Source organism: Schistocerca nitens, chromosome 2 (genome assembly GCF_023898315.1).
Source record: "Schistocerca nitens isolate TAMUIC-IGC-003100 chromosome 2, iqSchNite1.1, whole genome shotgun sequence".
NCBI classification, from domain to species: Eukaryota; Metazoa; Arthropoda; class Insecta; order Orthoptera; family Acrididae; genus Schistocerca; species Schistocerca nitens.
In genome coordinates, this window is record NC_064615.1 from 578,235,129 (window position 1) to 578,260,438 (window position 25,310).

Genomic DNA, 25,310 nt, shown 5'->3' on the forward strand with positions numbered 1-25,310 from the left:
TCTCTCTCTCTCTCTCTCTCTCTCTCTCTCACACACACACACACACACACACACACACACACACACACACACACACACACTTACATAATAAATGTATAACACTTACTCAGAAATGAAATTGTAATTTTACAGTTAATGTAACACTCTTGTATCCCCTAACTTTATAAGAAACATTTTTGTACCATCCTTGTACTGATACGGGCAGATAAATGAATAAATAAAATGAAAGAAATAATAAAGTTTAAAACACGGGGCTCAAAATTGTGAAGCTGTGAGAGCCAGTTACAGTGCCCACCCTTCACTTGAGCTGATGATGCCCTAAAACGTGTCTAAATCACATTTGAAACTTCAAGTGTCATTTTGACATAAATGGTAGAGTATCTGTGTATAAACAAAGACACAGGTTTACTTATTTGACCACCCTTCCACGGGGTACAGCCTTTGGGAAATCGGTTGTGGCACTTGTGTTCTCCTCGTAAGCACCAATTATCGATATCTGATCAAGGTACAGCATTTACTACACATGGTAGTAAACTATCAAGCAATTCTTAAAGCCTGTGGAACCTAAAATCACTTCCAGAGATTTTCCATTGATTGTGATGTAATAACAATGATGAGAATTCAGTGAACAGTATAACAACCATTGGAAGTCGGTATTAACCTTAGACATACAAAAGCCTCCAAATACCACCTTACTGTTATTCAGAAACTATTCCTCTGTATAGACCAATTGAGCAGCTAAAAATGTGACCATCAGTACGACAGCTCACCGTGTAGTCTTCTCTACTGTCACTCCAATTACCTCTACAAAGATTGATATTAAACTGAGTAGCTCAAGGTCCAGTACTCCACTGACCATTAGCTCCTTGTTAAAACCATATAAGAACCATTTAACAAACAAACATGCAACGCTACTGTTCCTTTAAGCAGATAGTTCGTTATATTTTGTAGCTGGCGGCTCTTATTTCTGTAGCCAACTGCTGTTGGATGTAATCTCTGCTGCAAACTGCTACTGCTGGCAATGAGCATAACTCACACTCTCCTTGGCCACTAGATCTATTAATACTGGTGGCAAATCCCGCAGCACCCAGATTGTTGTTGTTGTTATCTTCAGTCCAGAGACTGGTTTGATGCAGCTCTCCACGCTACCCTCTCCTGTGCAAGCTTCTTCTTCTCCCAGTACCTACTGCAACCTACATCCTTCTGAATCTGTTTAGTGTATTCATCTCTTGGTCTCCCTCTATGATTTTTACCCTCCATGCTGCCTTCCAATACTAAATTGGTGATCCCTTGATGCCTCAGAATATGCCCTACCAACCGGTGTCTTCTTCTAGTCAAGTTGTGCCACAAATTTTTCTTCTCTCCAATTCTATTCAATACCTCCTAATTAGTTATTTGATCTACCCATCTAATCTTCAGCATTCTTCTGTAGCACCATATTTCGAAAGCTTCTATTCTCTTCTTGTCTAAGCTATTTATCGTCCACGTTTCACTTCCATACATGGCTACACTCCATACAAATACTTTCAGAAATGACTTCCTGACACTTAAATCTGTACTCGATGTTAACAAATTCGTTTCTTCAGAAACGCTTTCCTTGCCATTGCCAGTCTACATTTTATATCCTCTCTACTTCGACCATCATCAGTTATTTTACTCCCTAAATAGCAAAACTCCTTTACTACTTTAAGTGTCTCATTTCCTAATCTAATCCCCTCACCATCACCCGATTTAATTTGACTACATTCCATTATCCTCGTTTTGCTTTTGTTGATGTTCATCTTATATCCTCCTTTCAAGACACTGTCCATTCCGTTCAACTGCTCTTCCAAGTCCTTTGCTGTCTCTGACAGAATTACAATGTCATCGGCGAACCTCAAAGTTTTTACTTCTTCTCCATGAATTTTAATACCTACTCCGAATTTTTCTTTTGTTTCCTTTACTGCTTGCTCAATATACAGATTGAATAACATCGGGGAGAGGCTACAACCCTGTCTCACTCCTTTCCCAACCACTGCTTCCCTTTCATGCCCCTCGACTCTTATAACTGCCATCTGGTTTCTGTACAAATTGTAAATAACCTTTCGCTCCCTGTATTTTACCCCTGCCACCTTCAGAATTTGAAAGATAGTATACCAGTCAACATTGTCAAAAGCTTTCTCTAAGTCTACAAATGCTAGAAATGTAGGTTTGCCTTTCCTTAATCTATTTTCTAAGATAAGTCGTAGGGTCAGTATTGCCTCAAGTGTTCCAACATTTCTACGGAATCCAAACTGATCTTCCCCGAGGTCGGCTTGAACCAGTTTTTCCATTCGTCTGTAAAGAATTCGTGTCAGTATTTTGCAGCCGTGGCTTGTTAAACTGATAGTTCGGTAATTTTCACATCTGTCAACATCTGCTTTCTTTGGGATTGGAATTATTATATTCTTCTTGAAGTCTGAGGGTATTTTGCCTGTGTCATACATCTTGCTCACTAGATGGTAGTTTTTTTAGGCCTGGCTCTCCCAAGGCCATCAGTAGTTCTAATGGAATGTTGTCTACCGCCGGGGCCTTGTTTCGACGTAGGTCTTTCAGTGCTCTGTCAAACTCTTCACACAGTATCGTATCTCCCATTTCATCTTCATCTACATCCTCTTCCATTTCTATAATATTGTCCTCAAGAGCATTGCCCTTGTATAAACCGTCTGTATACTCCTTCCACCTTTCTGCTTTCTCTTCTTTGCTTGAAACTGGGTTTCCATCTGAGCTCTTGATATTCATGCAAGTGGTTCTCTGTTCTCCAAAGGTCTCTTTAATTTTTCTGTAGGCAGTATCTATCTTACCCACTAGTGATATGCACTTCTACATCCTTACATTTGTCCTCTAGCCATCCCTGTTTAGCCACTTTGCACTTCCTGTCGATCTAATTTTTGAGACGTTTGTATTCCTTTTTTCCTGCTTCATTTACTGCATTTTTGTATTTTTTCCTTTCATCAATTAAATTCAATATCTCTTCTGTTACCCAAGGATTTCTATTAGCCATTATCTTTTTACCTACTTGATCCTCTGCTGCCTTCACTACTTCATCCCTCAAAGCTACCCATTCTTCTTCTACTGTATTTCTTTCCCCCATTCCTGTCAGTGGTTCTCTTATGCTCTCCCTGAAACTCTGTACAACATCTGCTTCTTTCAGTTTATCCAGGTCCAATCTCCTTAAATTCCCACCTTTTTGCAGTTTCTTCAGTTTTAATCTACAGTTCATAACCAATAGATTGTGGTCAGAGTCCACATCTGCCCCTGGAAATGTCTTACAATTTAAAATCTGGTTCCTAAATCTGTCTTACCATTATATAAATTGAGATCTTTCAGTATCTCCAGGGTTCTTCCATGTATACAACCTTCTTTCATGATTCTTGAACCAAGTGTTAGCTATGATTAAGTTATGCTCTGTGCAAAATTCTACCAGGCGGCTTCCTCTCTCATTTCTTGCCCCCATTCCATATTCACCTACTACGTTTCCTTCTCTTCCTTTTCCTACTATTAAATTCCAGTCACCATGACTATTAAATTTTCATCTCCCTTCCCTATCTGAATAATTTCTTTTATCTCATCATACACTTCATCAATCTCTTCGTCATCCGTGGAGCTAGTTAGCATATAAACTTGTACTACTGTGGTAGGCATGGCCTTCGTGTCTATCTTGGCCACAATAATGCGTTCACTATGCTGTTTGTATTAGCTTACCCGCATTCCTATTTTCCTATTCATGATTAAACCTACTCCTGCATTACCCCTATTTGATTTTGTATTTATAACCCTGTAATCACCTGACCAAAAGTCTTGTTCCTCCTGCCACCGAACTTCACTAATTCCCACTATATCTAACTTTAACCTATCCATTTCCCTTTTTAAATTTTCTAACCTACCTGCCCGATTAAGGGATCTGACATTCTATGCTCCGATGTGTAGATCGCCAGTTTTCTTTTTCCTGATAACGTCGTCTTCCTGAGTAGTCCCCGCCCGGAGATGTGAATGGGGGACTATTTTACCTCCAGAATATTTTACCCAAGAGGATGCCATCATCATTTAACCATACAGTAAAGCTGCATGCCCTCGGGAAAAAATATGGCTGTAGTTTCCCCTTGCTTTCAGCCGTTCACAGTATCAGCACAGCAAGGCTGTTTTCGTTAGTGTTACAAGGCCTGATCAGTCAATCATCCAGACTGTTGCCCCTGCAGCTACTGAAATGGCTGCTGACCCTCTTCGGGAACCACACGTTTGTCTGGCCTCTCGACAGATACCCCTCCATTGTGGTTGCACTTGCGGTACGGCTATCTGTATTGCTGAGGCATGCAAGCCTACCCACCAACGGCAAGGTCCATGATTCATGGGGGGGGGATAAAAAAAAATAATTTACAAGAAAAGCTTATACTACTATACTTTCAATTTCTCCAACTTGCCTCTGTGAACTAACCCAGATGGTAATACAAGAAGTTACAATACATTACCTTTGTGACACCAATTAAAACTTCTAAAAATTTTCATTTATTTTTTTCTTTACACCCAGAGTTTCGGAGCATTATGTTCTACATTAATGCTGGAATTTTGTATTTCTTGTGCAGAACTGAAACATATAACCTATTGAAATTAAAAATAATACCATTGTTCACAGCTACAACACAAGGAACTAAAAAACTGTCACTAAAGCTATCAGCTGTGCAGAAAGGACTTCAGTATGCAGCACACAAATCTCATTCCCAAATAGCATAAGGTTTCTAACATGTGATAAGCAAATATTAAATCTAATGTCAGGTAGTTTCTTCTGGAAAAACCACTATTCCTATAGTAGATACATATGTTGGTCAGTGTGTTTTTCACTCGTAATGTGGACTGATTTAAGCCATTAAGTTATGTAGCACTCTGAAAGTTAACAGCATATAGCCATAAAACAAACCAATCGCTTATACGAGGTGCATTCAAGTTCTAAGGCCTCCGATTTTTTTCCTAATTAACTACTCACCCGAAATCGATGAAACTGGCGTTAACTTCTCGACGTAATCGCCCTGCAGACGTACACATTTTTCACAACGCTGATGCCATGATTCCATGGCAGCGGCGAAAGCTTCTTTAGGAGTCTGTTTTGACCACTGGAAAATCGCTGAGGCAATAGCAGCATGGCTGGTGGATGTGCGGCCACGGAGAGTGTCTTTCATTGTTGGAAAAAGCCAAAAGTCACTAGGAGCCAGGTCAGGTGAGTAGGGAGCATGAGGAATCACTTCAAAGTTGTTATCACGAAGAAACTGTTGCGTAACGTTAGCTCGATGTGAGGGTGCGTTGTCTTCGTGAAACAGCACACGCGCAGCCCTTCCCGGACGTTTTTGTTGCAGTGCAGGAACGAATTTGTTCTTCAAAACATTTTCGTAGGATGCACCTGTTACCGTAGTGCCCTTTGGAATGCAATGGATAAGGATTACGCCCTCGCTGTCCTAGAACATGGACACCATCATTTTTTCAGCACTGGCAGTTACCCGAAATTTTTTTGGTGGCGGTGAATCTGTGTTCTTCCATTGAGCTGACTGGCGCTTTGTTTCTGGATTGAAAAATGGCATCCACGTCTCATCCATTGTCACAACCGATGAAAAGAAAGTCCCATTCATGCTGTCGTTGCGCATCAACATTGCTTGGCAACATGCCACAGGGGCAGCCATGTGGTCGTCCGTCAGCATTCGTGGCACCCACCTGGATGACACTTTTCGCATTTTCAGGTCGTCATGCAGGATTGTGTGCACAGAACCCACAGAAATGCCAACTCTGGAGGCGATCTGTTCAACAGTCATTCGACGATCCCCCAAAACAATTCTCTCCACTTTCTAGATCATGTCGTCAGACCGGCTTGTGCGAGCCCGAGGTTGTTTCGGTTTGTTGTCACACGATGTTCTGCCTTCATTAAACTGTCGCACCCACGAACGCACTTTCGACACATCCATAACTCCATCACCACATGTCTCCTTCAACTGTCGATGAATTTCAATTGGTTTCACACCACGCAAATTCAGAAAACGAATGATTGCACGCTGTTCAAGTAAGGAAAACGTCGCCATTTTAAGTATTTAAAACAGTTCTCATTCTCGCCGCTGGCGGTAAAATTCCATCTGCCGTACGGTGCTGCCATCTCTGGGACGTATTGACAATGAAGGCGGCCTCATTTTAAAACAGTGCGCCTGTTTCTATCTCTTTCCAGTCCAGAGAAAAAAAAATCGGAGGCCTTAGAACTTGAATGCACCTCGTACATACCCATTGAACTAACTCGTAGCATGCCATTTCAGTAGAAATTGTGCATATTGCCCATAGAACATATAACTTACAAGTTGGGGACAGTCGTAAGACATATTCTGTGAAGGTGATCAGGACATTTCATGGATGTGGTTGGATGACTTGAAATATATTTTATGATATTGCCTTTTGTGCTTAGTGACCTTTGTGAAGGAGCCCAAATACTTGGGTGTTGAATGACTTGGTGTAGTGATGTACAGAGAAACTTTCAGAAGTTTTGTGGGTTACTCCATGCCAACTGGTCCAGCCTCCCCACTGCAGCATCTCAGATTTTGTTGAAGCTGTTTTGGTCGATTCCAATACTTACCAAACAGAATTCCACAAATTTTTAACTGCTAATGAGCAACACCTGATACATTGTAACCATGAAAATGAAGGTGAACAAAATACAGTGTGCTTTACAGTAAAGTGCACTCCATCAGCTCTCTGCTAGTTGTTGTAACCAGTGTACAAATTGCAGGATTAAAGGTTGAGTAGTCTCGTTACCATATCCACGCAAAATTAAACAACTGCCAGGTTAGACATTTTTGAAAGTTTGATAAAGAGCAATATTTTTTGTATGAGAATTAGGCCTATAATTTGGCAACTTTTAGGAATTGTCTTTAAATGACACAGAGCAATGACTATCAAAATGCTTTTGTGGGTTAGTTTTAACTCATTGTGTGGAAGGAAAGTAAATAAACTTTCGAGACAATTTTTTATGTCTGATGTTCCCTGAAATGGAAAAGACAAAAGATTGAATAATTTCCATTCTTTGTATTAGAATAGCTGATGTAGTGTGTGGGTGGTGATGTGGAATTTTGAGAGCTGAATTATGTAGTTTAACATAATTATTTGCTCAACAAATTTTCTATTTGTTGCAGATAATATTGCCGAATTAGAGCTTAGATATTCTACATTATTGAACTTAACTTTGTATCACTTGCATATCTGCATGAGCTTAGCTTCATGGGGAGCAGGAACTGAAAGAATGAGACTAACAGGAAAAACAACTTGCTATGAAATAAAAACAAAATTCTTAGCAAAATAAAGGAATTCTCTTCTAAAGTACAATGTTGAAGTCACAATCTGATGCCGAGTAATATTCAGTGCTCTGCCCCATGCTTTTTAACTTTTTTGAATCCTCCTTGGGCATGTTGTTCACAGGATAAGACCATCCAGTGTGTGAAGTGCTCTTCCAACAATGAACTGGGAAGTATCAACTTCGGCCCAGCATGCTTGGTTGGCTTAATAAATATCAGCAGACACTGCAGTCTATAACATTTGGTTGATTACTGCCTTCTGGAGAAAAGTGTCTACAATTCGGGAATGGGGTACTTGTGCATTATTGTCTTTGAAACAAAACAGTCACTTAAAATATGACTGTAGGGCTGGATGAAATGTAAGAAGGTCTTGTCCTGATGCTACATGGACCTCAAACTACTCAAAATGTGAGACAAAAAGCAAAAAGGTACCTCTTGTCGGAAAAGTAAAATTTTCAGTACAAGCAAAAACTTTTGATAATGTCTGATATATCCAGTTCCTTTTTCTTGTGTATATTGTAATAATTATTTCATTTTGTACATGCTCGTATCGATTTGGGAGTTGTTTCAATCCAACGGGAGTCAATAATGGCATCAAAAGCAATCAGTGTCAGTCTTCTGAAAACATACCTCTTGTTATGCAGAAATAACATTGACCCGACGAGAGGCCCTTTCCAAAATTTTGTTGCGACATATGTAATAGCATCTTCTAAGTTTTAGAAGCATTTTAAGGAACATTCAGTAGATTTGCATAAAAGAACAATTTGTGATCACAAAAATGCGAGACAAGTGGTTCCTTTTTATATGAGATACATAAATGTCTACAGAGGTTGTCAATTTGCAGTTGACCATAGTGTAGAACGAAAATATCAATATTCTGCCAAAAATGTACCATAGGGTCCACTAATTCTCTCAATTTGGGGCCAATTTACTTAGTTTTAACCCTTAAATGCATTATTTTTTATTTCAAGCTGTAAAAATTACCATGTTTAGTTTATAGTGCCTACATTTCGAAAAAAATATTGAAAAATTTTTTAAATTAAATTAACAAAGCACTATTGTTGAAAATTGCTTTGTAGCTGATCAGCTACATTTTGAGTTAACACCTTACGAGCCACAATAAATGTGCTTATTTTGCTCCCTCAATTTTGACCAAATCTCTTGTAATTTAATTGTTGATTATGATTAAATACTTTGTATAGGAAGGGAAAAATCCTAAAATAATAAATAGGACATTAATGTTGTAAATATTGAGCATTTATTGTATATTTTATACACTTTTATATATGAACAATAAGGTATCTAGTTCCAACAGGTTTGTACCCAAGCATGTGATAATCACTTTACATGAAAAGTTTGAAAACAGTTCTTTTGTTTGTGCAAACACAATGCAACTGCACATTTATTACACTGAACCCAGGAAAATCCCTTGCATCCTGGCATTTTGCACCTCTGTCTCACTTGCAAGTACGAAGGCAGGTGACCTACTTGATCCAGCCTTACATCTTGTGGAGGTACATGTGCTGTGGGCCCCTTTGTCTTCTTAGCTTGTATTTGGTTTTCGAGTTCATTACTTGGCCTTCCATGTTTTGCTGAAGTTTGACCTGAGCGACACAAACAGTGAGCAATTTCCATTCGAAATTCGGAGAGTTTCATAGTTCTCCTAATCCCTTTGGTTTCTGCTACTCTCCTATACAACAGCCAGGAATTGACTACTCCCATGTCCAGGAGATGGTAAAACAATCTTATATACCATTTTCGACTTTTCACAAGAATTTTATGTCGACCCATTATGCTGTCAAGAAGGTCAACACCTCCCATATGTTTATTGTAGAGCTTAATTATTTGTGGACAAGGTATTGTTATTCTTGACTTTGTTTTTTTGTCATACCTCCCTGCTTCATGAATAGGCTGCTGTCCAGCAAGTGTAGAAAGCAACATCACACTCTTGTTATCTTTCCACACTACATTTGATATGTCGACACCATCCACTGTTGCGACGCGCTCTACTGATGCACCTCGTGCCATTTTCTTCAGCTCAGCTTCTGAAGGGAGCTTGCAGTCTGGCACTCTGTTTCTTCTGACTGTCCCAAGTGAGTAAATTCCTTGTTTATGTAACCATACAAGCAGTGGCAGACTTGTGTAATAATTGTCACAGTACAGTTTGTGGTTCATATTTCTTGGTAGTATCCTACTGAGTTGAACTACAACATTTGCACTTGCTCCCAAGTCTTCCTCCCCAGTCACTCTTTTTTCTGGTTCATTTTCATCTCCAGTGAAAATCTCAAAATCGTAGGCATAACCAGATATGCCACTAATAACAAATAATTTGTATCCATATTTATGAGGCTTGTTTGGCATGTATTGTTTCAAATAACTTCTAGCCTTTGTTGAACATATCTGTTCATCAACAGAAACACACTCCTCAACAGGTATTGTTTGAAACCGAGATCTCATCAATTCTATTATGGGTCTTATCTTGAAGAGTCTATCATGACCTTTTTCACCCCTGGGTATCATTGCACTGTTGTCATTGAAGTGAAGAAACTTACGTATTTGCTCATACTGATTCACTGTCATTGTTGTCTTGATCAGATGAGTACCAGTAACTTCTCCCCAGTAATCCCTCGTATTAGGTACATGAACTATTGACATTACGAGACAGATGCCTATAAATTTTTTTATGTCATCACAGGATAAATCTATTGGTCTATCAGGATTACACTGCACACTGTATCTATGAGACTCTTCGACAATTAGATCACACAATTTAGATGGAAATATATGTTTGAAGAATTGGTATGGAGTATTTAAGTTTATTACTTCTTCTGGTAACGAAGTATTGCCATGAAATTTTGACTGCAGTTCGGGAATAATCAACTGTTTATCTTTCCAAACCACACTCCTGCTGTTTTTGGTAACATTTTTGCTGCTGCATGGCAGTTTCAGAGCATTATCAGACAACTGTGACGTCGATTCCTTCATTATAACATCAGATTGTCTTGTTCCAGAAACATCTTCAGTCCTAATTACTGGTACTTGACTTTCTTCGTCACTACTGTCACTATCACAATCAACAGATTCTGGAGCAACATATGTCTCATCTTGAATGGAATCGTCAGAGAAACACTCAAGATCGTCATCACTGCTTAGTGGAATCTCTAACCATTCCATAAGCATTTCTTCTTGACTCCTTCGAGACATTTTTACGTCAGCACCTGAAATGTAGTAAATGAAAAATGTAGCTGATAAGCTACATACACAAAAACAGGCCTCATTTCAAATCTATCGCAAAGACACTTGAATTAACTGTTTACACCATATCTACTTACGTTTTCAAAATGAAAAAGTAATTTTCAAACCCAGAAATCAGTGCACAGACACCAAAAACACACCTCAACTTTCCGCCAAAACACACACTTGGCAGTATGTCCACACAGCTCACTGTCGAACTGCTTCAGCTCGTCCTGCCATCTATGATCGCTATGAAGAACTACTAGAAACTGCAGCGGAGTGTATACACTTAGCTACATAACGAATTTGATCGAAAATGTTTCTCCATATGGAATAAATCGAAGAAATGAGGTCTGTAGCTTATCAGCTACAGTATGCATTAAAGGGTTAAATTTATGTGCATTGTAATGTCCTATAAGTCTGAAGGGAGTAATCACATGTTTAATGTTAACTTTAAAAAAACTCTGTACTCTTTCACATTGGACATTTTTAGCGTAATATTTATACAGAATTTGTTTCTTAAATATGTCCAGTTAAATAGTTGTAATAAAATGAAACTTTAAAACACATTATCTTAAAACAGCCCTTTTCCATCACACACATTCATCATGACATAACTCACCAAAATTTAGAGATAGATTTTTTACAAGTTGTTCAGAATTTAATGTTGGATGTAAAAGTTACAATAACTCAAAACCCAAAATTTTCAGCAAGAGGTCCCTTTTGCTTCCATATCACAAATAATGAAGCATATAGGTATTACTGACCCTATACATGAATGTCACATCTGCAATGCTGAACCTCTGGGACTGCATGCCTGGGACATCCATTGGTATTTAGCTGCTGCCTACATTTTCTGTAATGATCATCAGGTGTTAGTCAAATCTTTCACTCTTCAGCAAAGAGAAGGTGATGTATTGATCTAATGTAGTGCTTCGCAGTTTTTGTGGGTTTATATTGTTATTCATAATGAATTTCTAAAGGCAAAAGATTTTTTGGACACAGTTTCAACTGTCTAGGCCAATAAAACTCTCAATTTGCTTTCAAAACGGCAGTGTGAAATCCTGTTGCATTCTGCTGGTAGCTGTCATCATACTGTGATACTGACTGCAGTTGACCACTGTGAGGCAAAACTTCAATGTGTTGTCTCTCAATATTGCAGTTGAATGTTCAGATAATGTTGCTGTAGTGTATGCAGATTTAGAAAGCAAAGTTCTGTGCCAAGAACCCTTCTTGCAATAAGCTGATAATGTTTTCATGATCTTCAGAAAACATTGTAAATCTCTGATAATGCTGTTGCCAGCTTTAAACCACAAATTGTGCCATTGGCACTGACGGTAAATGCACAGTTACCTTGAACTGCAGCAATGTGGAGATATTGACATGAGACAAACAAAATAACAATACATGATTGGTCATTGTATGCACGCAAAGCAGCTATATGAAGTCCACCATAACTCCTGAGAATCTTCTTTGGCTTTATGGAATACGTTTGCTCCAAAAAATTGTATGGCAAAAATTCCATATGAAACATGTACAAAAGATAAGTAAAAATATGGGAGCAAGTAAGAAATGTAATATGATAGTTAAAATCATGTGGCAAAGGATTAGAAATTGAAAAAAAAATTACATTTAGACCAATTCCGTGAATAAAGTTACATCATTGCTCTAAGGATGATGAAAATATTGCATCCAATGGAATTCAAACCCTCAGACTTCAGCATACCAGCCAAATAACGTAACTAATAGGCTGTGGTGCTGTTTTGAAACAAATGCTATTATCAAGTCTCTAGTAAATCGTAAGAAATTCAGAGATTTTGTCACCAGCATGAATGACTGCTGAGTATAGTACCAGGGACCGTAACCTGCACAGCCATGTAGGTGATCACAAGAAGACAATCGTACCCCTGTGTACCTTTCCTTGTAAGGTGATTGTAAGATCATGTTAATTTCCATTTATAGTGTAATTAGAGCCATATGATATCACCTAATAATTATAAATTGTAGTATCTATTAATTTTTGAAATGGCAATATTATTGCTGTACACTCACAGTGGACAATAGTAGCTTTCTTTCTGCTTCCTTTTTTTCCCCAGTACAGGAAATGTCTCAAAATATTGACTGGTATAAAATAACTGTGGTGCAGACAGAAAAGCTATGGCAGGAAATGTTATCCATGTGGACAGATACATTCATTGTTAATTGGCCCTTTGCCAGTAACAAAACATTTTGACCTCCTGCAGATGACTAAGTAGTGACATTGTCGTACCTACTCACAACCACATTCATAGCATACAATAAGCTAGCCATATGCTCCCAGTACATTTCAGATAATAACTAACTCTGCTCTCGCAGTGCACATTAAGTGGTATGTAGATATCATGAACATGTTTCATTATTTTCATTGTGTGTAAAATGTTGAAGTTTGACTGCTTGTTTTTGGAACGCTAACATTTGCAAAAGCCGCAATTGTGATGGCACCCTGCAAAGAAAATACAAATTAATTGTGTCCTGGCATAGAAGTTGGTGTAGAGGAAGCATATGGGAATTTAAAGGGTGGTCCAGGTCAGTACATAATTTCTGAGCAGTTAGCAGCATATGCAAAAAAGAGAAACTTCCAGTGATGGCAGGTGATTGCTCGGTTCAGTGCCAAACACTGTCACGTGGCACCTATGAGAAGTGCAGAGATTAGGAGTCAATAAGGATACTTGTAGGAGGCTCAAGGAACTCTGGGTCTGAATAACACTTGTTTATTGCATTCGGACTAACTACTACAAAGAGGGCTACTTCTATGCAGTAGTAAAAACAAAGCATTAATTTGTTGGCACAACAAAAGCCTGTGTTTCTCTGTGGGGTGAGAACTAAACGAGATAGCAATCACTAAAGACAGATATTTGAGAGCACCACTCAAAGTGAGAAAACATACTTAAATCGGAAGTTACCCAAGGATGGCGTCGAGGGACATGAAGTCGGCGTCTAAATTTTCTGACTGAGAACTCTTTTGAATATGAAAATTCGGGATTTTTAAAGGATTCTGGTGCCACTTGGTTCATCCCTATCTATAGTTGGTGCACCAGTACACAGGCACATTTTAAGAACTGGCCAATTGATATGTGGCTCTGCACCTCCCTGTCCCTCTGACCAACCATGTTGATGCCTGTGACAAACAGTGTTCAGGACCTTCCCCTTCTCCTAATCTGTTGGCAGGGATATCCCCGGCCTTTACACAAACTAACTCCATGCTTGGTAGCAACAGCTCTCAACTGAAAGCTAAACGTCATCTCCTACTTTCCAAACTTCACAGAAGCTCTCTTGCAAACCTTGCAGAACTAGCACTCCTGGAAGAAAGTAGGAGATGAGGTACTGGCAGAAGTAAAGCTGTGAGGATTGTACGTGAGTTGTGGTTAGGTAGCTCAGTTGGTAGAGCACTTGCCCGTGAAAGGCAAAGGTGCCAAGTTCGAGTCTCGGTCCGGCACACAGTTTTAATCTGCCAGGAAGTTTCTTATTATTTTACTGTTCATGCCTGTAACCTAAACACTACTGTCTGTGGGAGCCACCTGCATTGTGTTTCTGGTTTCCTGTCTTGGAATACTTTAGCTGGCTTACAACAGCTACAGCTTAGCATGTAAGTCCATAAGTGTTGACCATACAAAACAGAATAAGTAAATAAACTTACCATGTCTAGTAACCAGAAATGTGTGTTTATCAGAAGCAAGTTTATGCAAAGTCGTAAATATGCAAAGGGATAGAAAAGCTGTAACCCATGTCCTATGTTTTAGGCCCTTACATTGCTTTTGTAGATATTCAGCCAGTAACTTTTTTTTCCCATTTGTTGTTGCAGAGGAACTTGAGGTGCTACAATATTGCCAAGCTCTATTATCAGGTTGGAGACTATGAATCTGCAAGGCGTTACATTTCCAGTTACCTGACTGTGCGTGAAGATTCAGCCTCAGGTCATAAACTTTTTGCCCAAATACTGGAAGCTCTTGGCCAGAAGGAGAAAGCAATAACAGAGTACAAATGCTCATTAGAACTGGAACATTCTCAGCCTGATATAATCCTCAAAGGTTGGTAGCTTGAAATAAAGCTTCTGCTGTATTGCTAATATTAATTGTACATTAAGATTTGGATTCCAAAGTGTTATTTGTTAGTATATTAGTGAATCTTTTGTCCTATAATTATTTAGAATTCAAAAAACACCTTTCTAAAATGTTGATTAGACATATTAGTGGCATAATCCGTATCACTTCAGACAGGGGGGTTGCCTTCATAGTCTTGGATGTTTCTGAATTTAGCATATGTTAAAATTAGAATTAAGAAAGAAACACAATTTTTTGTTTTCTCAAAGAAAAAAAATACAGGCCTCCAAAGGTGACACTGCAAACACCTTTTTGAAGATGCGAATTTCAGAAATTTTTTTAAAATGCTATATCTTTGTAACAGTTTTGGATATGTTGTTAGTTTTTTTATTTGAAAGATAATTGCCTTGTGACTACAGTGGTATCTTCTGTTTGGACATATCTGTTGTTCTTTTACTGTCACCTTTTGAATTTTTTTTTATAATGTACAGAAAAACATTTTTTTTTTCAAAAATGCCCAATCTAGAAAAGTTAATTTTTTCCTGTTGATTAGTACCAAGTAGTACTAGGTTCTTTGTAAAGGAGAGCTTCCACTTTTTAAGTTGGATAGGTTTTATTTTAAAAAATCATTTTTTTTTTATTTTCAAGGGTAATGTATGTCTTTACTGAAGTTGTTTCTTACTAATTTCTTTGTTATAATGTTTATTTGTATTGTCTTTGTTGAAGTTATTTATCATCACTTTCTTTGTTGCAGTTATTTTTCATTTTCATTGTTGCAGATATTTCTTAGGCTTTGTTGTAGTTTCTTGTCAGTTTCTTTGTTGTGGTTGTTCATTGCAGGTTTCTGTATTGTAGTTGTTCAGTGCTAATTTGTTCACTGAAGGAGGCTTCTAAGAAATTTGAGACCATCCAGTGAGTTCTGTGTTTTTGTGAGAAATTTACCAGTTGACACAGTTGCAGCGTGTTTTGTGAAAAGGACTGTTTGAAATGTGTTCTGACTGGGGCCGCAGGAGAGGGAAGTGTGCTGACTATTTGCATATCCATAAAAGAGTGATATATCAGACAAATAAACATACTTTGTTCAGGTTGGAAATAAGGGTTCTCATTTGAAAAATGTTTCAAAGTGAAGATGTTTCCAGTGACGACTTTTTGTGTTCTAAATGTCTTGACAGAATAACAACAATGATGATATCTGAAATAGGTGAAGCCTCCCATGGTGCAGGTGATGTAGATTTTGCATCAGTAGAGGAAGAATTAAATACCCGGAATCAGTCAACAGCAGAGGTAGGTGTTAGTCCTGTTAAGGAACTGTGGTCAGTGAAGTTGAGTCATAATCTCTATGCATAAAGAAAGCGCAGAGAAATTACTAAAGCTATGGATGAATACAACACAGAAAAACTGACCACACTCTTCAAAGTAGAAATTCCATCTTAAGAAAAAAATAAACCAAAACACTTGCACCTCATGCCAGGAATTTTTCACAAATATCAATTCAGTTGTTGAATATTGTGCATCCTACAGTGAAAAAGTACAAGTTTGAACTTTTATTCCAGAGACATTTTCAAAGAATACAATTTTGAACCATGTTCCATCAGTATCAAAGTACGTGGTACACAAATCAAGAAATGTGAGGTCTGTAAAAGGAGTCTTTGGAAGACCAGATCACTATTATGGTCATCCTGTAGAAGCAGCTAAAGTTCAAATAGTCAAGTCATTTTATCTGGAAGATAAATGAGGCTTCTCGCCTGAGTGCCAACAAAAAGCACACTATAACTGGTAACAGTTACAGGTAAAAAAGTTGGGAAAGTGAAGAGGTACATAATGCGCAGTATTAAAGAAACTTTTGAAATTACAAAAGTAACTATACAACTTCATATGATGGAAGATCAACATTTTATGCACTACGACCTAAGTGGGTAGTTCAACACCCACCTAGAGATGTCTGTTTATATGTGTATTGTGCAAATTTTCAACTTTGTGTGATGACTAAACTAATTACGAAAACTGTTGCCTTTGTCAGAGTTTCATTGATGCACTGGGCAAATGGTCAGTGAAAACAGTAACACACCAGCATCTGAAGAAATTGCAACAACACACTGCAGAAGTGAGTGTGTACAGGCTTTAGTACTTCACTGTGATTTTACTGAGAACTGGTCTGTAACTCTCTCACAAGAAGTACAAGGCTCTCATCAGAGTAATGACCAGGTTGCAATTTTTGCAGGAGTGACATATTTTCAAAACAAGACCACAAGTGTTAGGAGTTATTAGTGATGACACAGCAATGCTCAAAATTCAACTGCAAACAGGGGTATCGAAGATCATCATTATTTCTGATGGTTTCCAAAGTCATTTTAAAAATCATTGCCTGCTGTTTCAATTGAGTAAGTTTCTTGTGCCAACTGACTGGGTATACAATGCTATTGGTCACGGGAATGGGCCTTGTGATGGTGTAGGCGGCCTGCTGAAGCATCATGCTACAAAACATAATCTTTCCACACGAAATACAGCTGCGTTTCAGAATGCTCAGGATTTTACGACAGTCATGAAATCTTACACATCCACAGCCCTCATTCTCGCGTCCAAAGAGGAAACTGAAGAATTCCATGAACAGGATAAAGGAGAATGGTCTAAACAAACTATTCCTGAAAGGAATTCAGAAGACACAATTTTTGAGTCTAAATTGATGGGCAAACTCATATTGCATGCACTTTAAAGAGCAAGAAAGAAGAAATTTAATTCGATTGGCCAACACCTCAGAAACAGCAGGATAATATTCAGATTCACAGTCTGTGAAGGGGAATGTTAGAGGCATGTGTGTGTATGACTGTGACTGGTGGATTATAGACATCAGTTAAGAGTGAAACTGAATTGTAGTGAACTTCATGCTATCACATAGACCAGCTGCTGGATAAAGCTTACCAGCTGAAGGATAGCAACAACGCCATCAGTGCTCACTTCATGTTCACAATGTTTTGAAGATTGTAAGTGCTCCATTTCCTATTAGTTCAACAGGAAGGCATCACTCTATATCAAAGGACGATACTGAAGCTGTGGAACACATTTTTAGTTCGTCGACTGACTAATTTCCCCCCTGCGGGCCCGGGGTTAGAATAGGCACAAGTTATTCCTGCCTGTCGTAAGAGGTGGCTAAAAGGAGTGTCTTGCCTTTCATCCTTCTTGTATGATCCCCTGTAGGGCTTGAGCGCCATTTTTCAACATTTTCCTGAAGAGCGAGCCAATTCGGGAATGGCACCTTACATGGTGCATTGTGTCCATTGTGCATTAAGATCTCTAGCCCACTTTCTCGTCGAGGCATTGCAGTCCCGCTCATACTCCATCTCTTGGTCGAGGACACCTTCCTGGGTGCATTTTCCTCCACCCACTATGCAGTGTCATTTTCTGCGTCGACGATGACCATGGAAGTCTTTCCACCTCATATCCAGCACGGTAGCCAGTCCGTTTTGGTGGGGCTGCCATGTACCCTGTTGGTTGTAGCCCTCTGACTACACAGGGATCGCTCTGCTGATGCCTGCGCCTTTAGTTCCCCACATATGCCAAGGAGTAGATGCCTGTGACCCTGGGGCATCGGGACTCCAGGCAATGGCCATCCTGCCAGGTGGCCTTTGCTGCGAATGGTTGTCACTTGTGGGGAGGGAACCTGGTTGGAGTGGGTGGCATCAGGGCAGATGACGCACAGTGAAGTGTACCACATCATCACTTGCTGGTGCTCGAATGCCAGCAGTCTCTAAGCATTCCAAGTTTCAGTACAATGCAAGGAAGTATGGCAGCAGACCTTATTCGCTCCGGTACCTCATGTATGAGAGCTGATGGGGACTCCTTTGCCTCAATGAAGCCTCAGTTTTTTTGTAGATCATTTAGATGACAAGTTTGGGCGAGGTGGAGGGCTTGCCCAAAATGCGGTCAGAGTCAGTCTTGATAAAAATGGCATCCTCTGCCCGGTCACGGGCATTACTCTGTTGTGACAAGCTGGGGGATGTTTCCCCGTTACAATCACCCCTCATAAGCACTTAAATATGGTCCAGGGTATTATATTCCACAGGGACCTCGTTTTGCAGTCCGACGAGGAGCTGTGCAACCATTGGGGTCTGAGGGATAATCAGGTTGCCACCGGTGCCTTCATCTTGGCCTTTGAGGGCGATACATTACCCAAGAAGGTCAAGGCGATGGTCTATCACTGTGATGTCAAGCCATATATCCCTCCCCCAATGCGGTGCATTAAATGCTGGAAGTTTGGCCATATGTCTTCCCGCTGTACTTCCAGCATCGCATGTTGAGATTGTGGACGCCAATCCCATCCCAATACTTCATGTGCCCTGCCTCCCATCTGTGTCAACTGTGGAGTGCATCATTCCCCTTGCTCACCAGACTGCAGTATTTTACAGCGAGAAAGGAAAATTATGAAATAAAAGACCCTGGACCGACTGTCCTACACTGAGGCTAAGAGGAAATTTGAGTGCCTACATACTGTGGCTATGAACTCCTCTTATGCCGCTACTATGAGAACAGTTCTGCAAGTTCCTATAGGCTCCCAGAGCCGGAACACTACACCTGCTCCCATGATGGTGGGGGGGGGGGGGGGCACTTCTCTCACTACCTCTGGAGCACTGTCCCCAAACCACCGGGGCTACCAGTCCCCACTACTTAGCTGGAGAAGAATGGGTCTTCTTCAGCTCCTCTCGCTAGGAAGGGGGCCCTTGGGTCACTACCTTCCCAGGTTTCTGCTAATGGAAAAGATGACACCTGCCAGTGGCTGAAGTGCCCAAAAGCAGCTGGTTGTAGGGCTTAAAGATCATCCTTAGTCCCCGGGACTGAATCAGTGAAGCCCTCCCAGTCAGAGAAACCCAAGGATCAGTGAGAGAAATCCAGAAAGAAGATCCCCAAGACCAAGGGAATTGCAGTGCCACCCACACCACTGATGCCTACAAACTCTTGAGTCTGGACCGAGCAAGGTGGTGCAGTGGTTAGCACACTGGACTCGCATTCGGGAGGACGACGGTTCAATCCCGCGTGCGGCCATCCTGATTAAGGTTTTCCGTGTTTTTGCTAAATCGCTTCCGGCAAATGCCGGGATGGTTCCTTTGAAAGAGCATGGCCGACTTTCTTCCCTAATCTGATGAGACTGATGACCTCGCAGTTTGGTCTTCCCCCAAAATCAACCCAACTCCGAGTCTGATGATGTGAAGATTCTGGTGTCCACTGAGGACCTAGATCTCGTCAGACCCTCAGATAGAATGGATATAGCCTGTTCAGGAAATAAGTCGGTGGTAATAGGTGACCCTGTGACATAACCTACTTCCTTGCACTCTTTATGCCTTCCCAGCCTCACAGTAATGTCATCCTCCAGTGGAATTGCGGTGGTTTTTTCCACCACCTCACTGGGCTATGGCCACTATTAAGCTTTACATCTGCTTTCTGCATTGCCCTCCAGGAAACCTGGTTCCCCACAATGCCGACCCCTGCCCTTTGTGGCTACAGGGGATATTACAAGAACCGTAGCGAATGTAATAGATTGTCTGGTGGAGTTTGCATTTATGTCCTGAACTCACTATGTAGTGAACCTGTGCCCCTTCAAACTTCTCTTGAAGCTGTGGCTGTCAGGATACGGGCAACAGAGGAAATAAGCATCTGCAACATATATCTCCCTGTAGATGGTGTGGTACCCCTGAACGTATTGGTGGCACTGATTGATCAATTCTCTAAACCTCCCCTACTTTTGGGAGCTTTTAATGCCCATAACGCCTACTGGGGTTGCACCATGCTTACTGGCTATGGCAGAGATGTTAAAAATTTACTGTCCCAACTCGACCTCTGCCTCTTAAATACTGGGGCTGCCACATATTTCAGTGAGGGTCATAGTAGTTACTCGGCCATTGATTTTCAATTTGCAGTGCAGGGCTTCTCTCACCTGTCCACGAGAGAGCACATGATGACCTGTGTGGTAGTGACCACTTCTACATCTTCCTGTTACTTCCCTGGTGCCATGCCCACAGACGTCTACCCAGATGGGACTTAAACAAGGCAGACTGGGTAGCCTTCACCTCTGCTGTCACCTCTCTGCCACATGGTGCCATCAATGTTGTGATTGAGCAGGTCACTACAATGATCGGTTCAGCGGCAGAAAATTCGATCCCTCGTTTTCTAGGGTGCCCCCTGGCGAAAGACAGACCCTTGGTGGTCGCTGGAAGTTGCTGAGGCAATTAGAGCATCGGCGAGCTCTACAGCAACATAAGCGGCACCCTTCCCTAGAGTACCTAACAGCCTTTAAGTGGCTCCGTGCTCACGTTCACCTGCTTATAAAATGACGGAAACAGGAGTGTTGGGAAAGGTACGTGTCTACCATTTGGTTCCACATGTCACCTTCCCAAGTCTGGATGAGAATTGGACATCTCTTTTTGGGTATCAGACCCCAACAGGTGTCTCTGGCATTAACATCAATGGCATGTTGTCTACCAGTAAGAGGATTAAACATCTCTCGTCTGGCTACAAGTGACATCTTCTCATCATCTCAACCGGATCTGGTGCGATAGCGTCTTTCCATTGCAGTGTCGGAAGAGCACCATCATTCCGATGCTAAAAGCCGGTAAAAATCCTCTTGATGTGGATAGCTATTGGTCCATCTGCCTCGCCAACATTCTCTGTAAGCTGCTGGAAATTATGGTGTCGGCGGTTGGGTTGTGTCCTGGAGTCATGTGGCCTACTGGCTCCCTCCTGGTTGAAGCTGGGATCCCCCTCCCCCCATTCTGTTCATTGGTCCCAGCTTCTGGTTTCTTATACAGCCGCCGTCTGTTCCTCTCCCACTCATCTTTCCTATTCTATCCTGTTCCCAGACCAAGGACGACGCCCTCTTGATTCCCGCCCTCGGGCGGGTTTACCGGTTGGGCTCCACCTTGCTTCTCTTCACTGTGATTTTCAGCTTCCTTCTTTGTCCCCCCCCTCCCCCCGACCCCTGCCCCTGCCTCCCTTTGGTTAGTTCTTCGGCCCTGGATTGGAATGGATCTCTGCTGAGGTCTGAAAGATTCCGTTCCATTCCGTTCCCCCAATGATGTTCCATTGTTTTTTCCGGCAAATTTTATGGGAGTTTCGGGATGCTGCTGTTCTTTACACGGATGGCTCTAAACCTGCTGGTCGTGTGGGATATGCCTTCACGTCCTCTGTTGTCATAGAAAATTATCTCCTGCCAGCTGCATGTGGGGTGTTTAATAAAGGTAAGGGCCTGGGAAATTCGCATCAATTCCGCAGTAAACAGTCCCCACTCAACCGCGTTTTGTTATGTACAGACTCAATGAGTGGCCTTCAGGCTATTGACCAGTGTTTCTCCCGCCATCCCATGGTCTCAGCAATCCATGACTGTCTCGCTGATCTTCATCATACTGCTTGTTCTCTTGACTTCCTTTGGGTCCCTGGCCATGTGGGTATCCCGGGCAATGAGCTTGCTGATCGTTTGGCTGGGGGAGCAATCACTCCCCCCCCCCCCCCCCCCCTCTTCTTTCACCCCTCCTGCAGTGGATTGACGGCTTCATATCAAATCCCACTTCGCGCAATCATTGACCAACTCTTGGGAGGCTACCTCCCTGTCAAAGTTCGTGCGATTAAGGTGACACCTGCCCATGGCGTTCTTCCTTCTCCCTTTCCCAAAAGGACTCAACCACCCTGTCGTCGTCTCCACATCCGCCATACCAGGCTGACTCATGGTTTTCTTTTACGTAATGAGCCACCCCCACTTTGTGGTTGTGGAGCCTTCCAGTCAGTAGCCCACATTTTGGTGGAATGCCCCCTTCTTTTGGCTCTGCGTACTAAGTACAGACTTCCCCGCACTTTACCTTTAATATTGACAGACGATTCCCGGATGGTTGAACTGGTTCTCAGTTTCCTTCGTGAAAGTGGTTTTTATTTTTACTTCTAAGGGTTCTAATCTCCCTCTGGAGTAGTGGCAGGGCGGTTAGGTTTGGGGTGTCTCCCACTGTAAGCTGTGTTTGGAGATTTCTGACGACTCCCTTCCCTGTCTAAGATCCTCTTTTCTCTCCCTTTTGCTCTGTTTTTTATCGCGTTTTGGATTTGGTTATTCTCCTTTTACAACATACACTTGTACATTCTACCGGTTGAACGCTTTTGAATAGCAGGTGGTCGTGCCTGTACTGCATCAGAGGAGGGATATTTCTTGCCCCTAGCATAGCCTTGGGGTTGCCCACTTGCTGTCTTCCCTCCTTTTGTTTTCACCATTGACACCACAACTGCACTTTCACGTTTTTTAACCTTTTACCTTTTATTGTTATGACTTTTGTGAGATGTAAATTCATCTGAATGGACTACCTTGCTGTTTGAACCTTAAACCCCAATCGACCAACCTACTAGCTCCATGTCAGGGTGGCTTCCGCCAGGGTCGCTCTACAACTGATACTCTTGTGTCCCTCGAGTCTACCGTCCGAACAGCCTTTACCAGATGCTAGCACCTTGTTGCCGTCTTTTTGATTTATGTAAAGCATACGACATGTCCTGGCGACATCATACCCTTGCCACATTGTATGGATGGGTTATCTGGGGCCTGCTCCTGATTTTTATCCAGAACTTCCTGTCGCTCCATACTTTCCATGACCTAGTTGGTGCCTCCCATAGTTCCCCACGTATTCAGGAGAATGGTGTTCCGCAGGGCTCCGTATTGAGTGTATCTCTATTTTTTGTAGCCATTAATGGCCTAGAAGCACCTGTAGCGCCGTCGGTCTCCTTCTCTGTATGCGGATAACTTCTGCATTTTGTATTGCTCTCCAGTACTGGTGTTGCTGAACCATTCACAAGGCGCAGTCATGGGCTCTAGCCCGTGGCTTCCAGTTTCAGTCACGAAGTTGTGTGTCATGCACTTCTGTTGGCATTGTACCATTCATCCAGAATGAGAACTTCATGACGATACACTCACGGTAGTGGAGACATATTGATTTTTAGGACTGGTTTTCGATGCCCGATCTACTTGGCTACATCACCTTTGTTAGCTTAAGCAGAAGTTCTGGCAGCACCTCAATGTCCTCCACTGCCTGAGCAACACCAACTGGGGTGCAGATCGCTCTTCGCTGCTGCAGCTCTACAGAGCCCTTGTTCAATCCCGCCTTGACTATGGGAGTCTGGTTTACGGTTTGGCGGCGCCCTCGTCGTTGTGTTTACTTGACCCAGTGCACCATTGTGGTGGTCACCTAGCGATGTGAGCTTTTAGAACTAGTCCAGTGACCAGTGTCTTGGTGGAGGCCGGAGTCCCTCCATTGCGGATCTGACGTGCACAACTGCTCGGCAGTTACATTCCACACGTTCATAGTTCTCCTGCGCATCTGAATCACCATCTCCTTTTCCCGCCAATGGCAGTTCATCTCCTGCATCGGCAGCCCAGGTCAGGGCTCTCAAGATTGCGGTTTGCTTGCGATCCCTTCCCTCCGAGCTGGAGTCCTTGCCTTTACCACCTCCACTTGAGATCCATTCACGGATGGTGTACATCTCGGCCGAAGCTTCGTCTGGACTTTTTGCATGGCCCTAAGGACTCCGATAACCTCGCCGCTCTCTGTTACTTCCTCTAGATTCTTGATGTGTTCGAGGCTCTGAAGTTGTTTACACTGATGGCTCAATGGCTGATGGTAATGTTGGCTTCACCTGTGTCCACAGAGATTATATTGAACAGCATTCCTTGCCCGCTGGCTGTAGTGTATTTATTGCAGAGCTTGTGGCCATATCTCGTGCACTTCAGTAAATCTGTTCTTGTTCTGGTGAGTTGTATCTTCTCTGTTCTGACTCCCTGAGCAGCATACAAGCTATCCACCAACGCTACACTCGCCATCCTTTGGTAGCGAACATCCAGGAGTCCATCTCTGCCCTGGAACGGCCCAGTCGCTCAGTGGTGTTCGTGTGGATCCCAGGAAACTTTAGAATCCCAGGCAATGAACTTGTCAACATTCTGGCCAAACAGGCTATATGGAAACCGCCCCTGGAGATGGGCATCTCTGAAACTGACTTGGCGTTCTGTCTTACACCGCGAGGTTTTTCGGCTTTGGGAGACAGATCGCCATAACAGTGTGCACAACAAACTGCAGGTCATTAAGGAGACTGAAAATGTGTGGAAGTCTTCCCTACGGGCTTCTTGCAGGGAATCATTTGTCCTTTGTCGGTTCCGCATTGGCCATACGTGGCTCACACATGATTACATCCTCCGTTGCGAGGACCCACCTCAGTGTCACCGAGGCTCCCAAATGACAGTCGTCCACCTCTTAGTGGACTGACTACTTTAAGCCACTTTGGGGTGGTCTTTCAACTTTCCCATTACCCTACCAGCTTTAGTTTTACGTTTTATTCGTGAGGGTGGGTTTTATCATGTGTTCTAAGTTTTAGTGCATGTCCATTGTCCCTGTGTGTTCTCCATCCTAGGAGTTTTAGGGTGGAGGTTTTAATGTGTTGCAGAGTGGCTGGCTTCTCCTTTTTTTATTCTCATGGTCAGCCAGCCATAGTAATCTGCTACCTTCTTTTTAATCTCATCTCCCTGTTTTTTGCGTATCCCTGTGGTTTTCTTGTCATGTTTTGTCCATTGTAGTGTTTGTTGTCCTTCTGGTTCTTCCTTTCTCCTGTTATTGTGCTGTATGTCTTCTTTGTTTTCTTCTTTCCCTTGGGTAGT

The 25,310-nt window shown here is 41.8% G+C and overlaps 1 protein-coding gene across 1 annotated transcript in view; it reads left to right on the forward strand.

The window, feature by feature from the left end:
- LOC126236628 (E3 SUMO-protein ligase RanBP2) overlaps positions 1-25,310 on the forward strand; it is a 265,257-nt gene that overhangs the window by 15,710 nt on the left and 224,237 nt on the right. The window contains exon 2 of the mRNA XM_049946076.1: positions 14,410-14,635. Within this exon, the coding sequence (XP_049802033.1) occupies positions 14,410-14,635 (226 nt within the window). The remainder of the gene's footprint in view (positions 1-14,409; positions 14,636-25,310) is intronic.